At 44.8% G+C, this 4,551-nt stretch overlaps 1 protein-coding gene across 1 annotated transcript; it reads right to left on the bottom strand.

The window, feature by feature from the left end:
• Positions 1-856: 856 nt before the first annotated feature.
• Positions 857-4,318, bottom strand: LOC109751381 (wall-associated receptor kinase 2). The gene is made up of 3 exons (XM_020310279.4): positions 3,281-4,318; positions 2,534-2,698; positions 857-1,992 (listed from the first exon to the last, which is right to left on the bottom strand). Exons 1-3 carry the CDS (start codon positions 4,242-4,244, stop codon positions 1,004-1,006), a joined length of 2,118 nt encoding a protein of 705 aa, XP_020165868.1. The 5' UTR covers positions 4,245-4,318; the 3' UTR covers positions 857-1,003.
• Between the last annotated feature and the right edge of the window lie 233 nt (positions 4,319-4,551).

Raw genomic sequence — 4,551 nt, 5'->3', positions numbered from 1 at the left:
AGTGGTGGTGGTCTTGGCGGTGGCGGTTTTGGCGGAGGTGGTCTTGTCGGTGGTGGTTTTGGCGGAGGTGGTCTTGGCGGTGGTGGTTTTGGCGGTGGTGGTTTTGGCGGCGGTGGTCTTGCCTGATGTCGGTGATGATACCCGTGCATGTGGCCGTCGTGCCATACCATTCATGTTCCTACTTGTTAGTTTCTTGAGATGACAATGATGATGTTTCATGTCTTGCGATACTTATGTTCATGTCTTGTTAGTTTTGGCGATGATGATCTTTAGATGATAAACTTGACTATGTTTAGATGATGATGATGATATTGAGTATCTTTAGATGATGATCTGTCATATTTCTGCATAATCCCATATTTTCTGGTTTGAAATGCTGTCAAAATGAATTGAAACAGAGAAAACAGAAAAAATAAAAAAAAACAGAACAGATGGCATAGATATGCTAGAACAGCCCAGTGACTCGGCATATCTCAGCGCGGTTGACGGCGCCGTCTATTGTCGTCAGGCGAAAATCAATGCCGACGGCCGTACGGAAGCCGTCGAAATAGGTTCCTATGCCGACGGATTTTCTATGCCGACGGTCTGACAAGACAACGCTGACGTGTTCTATGCCGACGGGGATATGCCGACGGCTGCCGTCAGCATAGACCTAAGCCGACGGCAATTGGCATATGCCGACGGCCCGTGGCCGTCGGCTTAGAGGGCGAGTCCGGTAGTGTGACTTGTATATGTGCATACACTGCCCGCAGCCTCAAGTTTTACCATTCAACTACATGCATGACTCAAAAGCAAAATCTAATAATCTAAACCCAGTTCTAATAATAAGATTAATTAGCTCCAAAAAAATTACTCGACGCTTCGCCTTTGGTAAAAATGCACTTCTTCTGAACACGGTTACAGATGGAGCGTACATAAATTCAGCCTCCCTAGAGGCACGTTTACGAATATTGCAGGAGACCTCCGCTGCCCATTATTTAAAAATAACTTAGTGACAAACATCTTACAACTTACAAGATCGGCTTAGTATGAGTAGCCTCTCAGCTACCTCCATCATTGTTGGCCTTTGATCCACGTCAAGGCTAAGGCATTCCACAGCTATACTTGCTAAATTTTCAAGGATCTCCAAATCATTTGTTATTGCAATTTCCTTGTCGAAAAACTGGGTTGCTTTCTTCTGTTTCTTATGGGCTTCAAGAAAATTCTTTACCAACTTATTATTATCAGAATGCATTGCCCTCTCCCTGCTCAAAAGTTCCAGGATCACAACTCCAAAACTGTAGACATCACTTTTTTCAGTGAGTAAGCCTTCTTGTAGATACACCGGATCCATATAATTCATGTCGCCAATGATTGATGCAGTGTGTTCCTTGTCACTTGCAATCAGCCTAGATATGCCGAAATCTGAAATCTTGGGTATGAAGTTATCATCCAAAAGTATATTAGCTGGTTTCACATCACCGTGTAGGATTCTAGTATTTGTTTTTGAGTGCATATAAGCTAGACCATCGGCTGAATGTGCAGCAATACTTAGACGGGCCTCCAAGTTGAGAGCCACCTTTTTACTGCTGTTGTGAAGAATGTCATGGAGGCTACCTTGGGAGATAAACTCGTAGACCAGCATGGGGGCATCGACTTCAAGGCAACAACCAATGAGCCTAACAATGTTCTTGTGGATGACTTGAGATTGGATGATGACTTCATTTGCAAATTGGCCACTCTCTAGCGCAGAACCATTAATCGGCTTCTTTACTGCAACTAGTTTATTGTCAAGAATGCCCTTGTAAACTTCACCAAAGCAACCTTTTCCAATAAAGTTGCTCTCCTTCAAAATAGGCTTGAGCTCGTCCTTTTTGAAAAGTTTAATGACAATTGCCTTCTCTAATGTAGGGCCGCCATTCTTTTTGAAGAATTCTGCCATCTTCTTTTTCTCATTGTGAAGAATAACAAGAAACGATATAATCACCATGAGAAGAATGCCACCTATTGTACCTAGATGGACATAAAACAAATTACTTTATATAATTAAAATCGTAGTTACAATTCTAGCAGAAATATTTAGTATAAGAAGTTAATAGTTTCCTTTGCTCATCTACTCGGAATCTGAAACAAATTACCACTAGAATTACAAGAAGGAAAAGAAATCTCAATCAAGACCGTCAAGGGGCTGAAACTCGACTGCCGAATCTGAATCCTTAGAACAACTTCAAGGAAATTGAGCTCTTAAAAGACAAGGAAATCATGTAGATCGTAAATTACAGCCAGGCCATTTATAGAAATTAACCAGCATATACAACTGAATGATTGAAATCCTTTGAAGCAATCATATGGCTTGCATCCATCAAGAGATGTACAAGCAGTTGGTATGTCATACATGTGTTTCTTTGTTGATGAATTAGATTGGCAACATGAGGGTTTGTGTGGTGATAGATTCTACTGGAACAGATGTCACCCAGCGTGATGTGTACTAATGTTCGTTGCACTATGAGCTATCAACAAAAATACCCACAGTGGAGTGCAGTAGAGTACTTACAGACTGCCACCTTTGCTGCTAGAGAGAAATGATCTATGCAGGTTCCCCCTTTGGCGTGGCCTTTCCATCTAAATTTGCATGGACAGTCATAGCCTCCCAGCCTGTTTCTGCAGACTCCGCCATTTGTGCAGCCATACAGATGAGGGAGCTTGCATTCATCAATGTCTGAAGAATTAACACTTGGCGAAGTTAACTAGTTGGTAATGAATGTTTCTTGTGTAGTATATATAAAGATTGCTCTAACACGCTTTTAACTACCATTTCATCTACTTTAAAGCAAGGGTTCAAACACAGAATCAAAGCACAGCATTTGATTACCTTGATAGGATGGATTAGTGCACATGTATGAGAACCAGATCCACCAGATAATCTCATGTTCCCAATTCCAAGAGCAGGTATTGGTTGAGCCCAACTTTCAGTTTATTTCTTTGCGGTTTCTTTGCTGGTTGTAAATATTGTAGTTTGTTGATGTATTAATCGAAAAATACCGTAGAACGATTGTTCTTTGGTTCGAGGTTAGAAAGAACATCAAGGCAAGCACATCACATTTTTGCAAGATAAAAAGTGACGAAAGACATCTTACAAAATTAAGGTTCTTCCAGTAAGTTAATCTTACTTTTTGTAAATAAGAAGTGCAGACTATCGATTGACGATGTTGATAATAAATAGTACTCCAAATGATGGATGCATCCGAAGTGCCAAACCCTGGAGTAGTAAATTGATGGATGGGTAAGCAGTTTTAGGTACCTTTGCATCCGTGCTCCGGATCTTGCAGGTAAGGATTACCATGGAAGCCTTTGGAACAGTTGCAGATGTAGCCTGGTCCATTGAGCGAGTTGAAGCACTCGGTGTTGTTGCTGACGCACGCGTAGGACCCAGGCTTCTTGCGGGCTACGTCGCACGTCTCCTTCCCGATGGCCCAATCCACGACGAACGGCGCCTGGCGGCCGTTGTTGTTAATGAACGCCGGCGAGGTCACATAGGTCGTCGAGAAGGTGAAGTCGGACGAGTCCATGAGCACCGCGTAGCTGCAGCGGCTGACGTTGTGGATCTCGGTCGTGTTGAAGCCAGAGTCGAACTCCACGTGGTAGTACTGCAGCCCCTTGGGGATGGCGGTCTGGCAGCACCCTATCCCGGAGCAGGAGCCGTTGCTCAGGGTCGACCTCACATCGTCTCCCCGGCACATGGCCACGCACCCACTCATGTACTTGTCGCCGCCATCGCCGTAGTCGCCATCGTCGTCGCCGTTGATGTACGCCAGGGTTTGGCAACCGATGACCGTGAACTTGTTGGTGGTGTCAGAGAACATGTAGGGTGTGCCCGCGAAGTCCAGCCACCACTCGTCCCGGACCATCTCCCGAGTTGTGGCGTTGTAGCAATAATAGGAGATATCATTCAGCATCCGGGCCTGACCTTGCTGCAGCGAGATGCCGACGACTTCCACGTCGTCATAAAATGGCCTGTGGCGGCCACCATTAATCCCTGTCTCGTTGCAGGTCAGGCCGAAGCCGTTCATGGCGCAGGGACCATCGTCGTCATCGGGTGAATGGACGATACCAAATGGGTAAGGGATGTCTACGCTGCCGCATTTTCTTTGGCACTTACTGCTAGGTTGTGGTGATGCTGCTACAAACAGTGGGAACCTTGTGGCAAGAACTGCGCCTAGCCATAGTAGTACTACAGGTAGAACAGCTAATCTGTTGAACGGCATGGATGGTGTTGGGGACGGCGTGGTCTGGGTTGGGAACGGCGTGGGCTTGCTTTGCTTCGTTGGGGACGGCGTGGTCTGGGTTGCTTTATAATCATTCCAACCAAGAATTGAGGCCAGAACGTTCGGGCGTAAAAAAAATTATGAGAGCGTTTAGATCACTAACTGAGTAATCTAAACACTCTTATATTTCGCATGCATCGATCGATGTCCCTGTGTTGATCACACTCTTATATTTCGCATGCATCGATCGATGTCCCTGTGTTGATCCATGAGCAATCCTTTATTTACAGATTATGAGGAACACGCC

The sequence above is a fragment of the Aegilops tauschii genome, chromosome 6, assembly GCF_002575655.3.
Source record: "Aegilops tauschii subsp. strangulata cultivar AL8/78 chromosome 6, Aet v6.0, whole genome shotgun sequence".
NCBI classification, from domain to species: Eukaryota; Viridiplantae; Streptophyta; class Magnoliopsida; order Poales; family Poaceae; genus Aegilops; species Aegilops tauschii.
Note: the sequence above shows the minus strand (reverse complement) of the source record. Positions and strands in the feature narration are given on the sequence as shown.

Excerpts from the sequence above, each read along its gene's own strand:
- LOC109751381 (XM_020310279.4), bottom strand. The coding sequence starts at position 4,244 with ATGCCGTTCAACAGATTAGCTGTTCTACCTGTAGTACTACTATGGCTA. Across the intron at positions 2,699-3,280 it reads TCCGGAGCACGGATGCAAAG|ACATTGATGAATGCAAGCTC; the intron begins GTACCTAAAACT and ends TTAATTCTTCAG. Across the intron at positions 1,993-2,533 it reads AGCAGCAAAGGTGGCAGTCT|GTACAATAGGTGGCATTCTT; the intron begins GTAAGTACTCTA and ends ATGTCCATCTAG.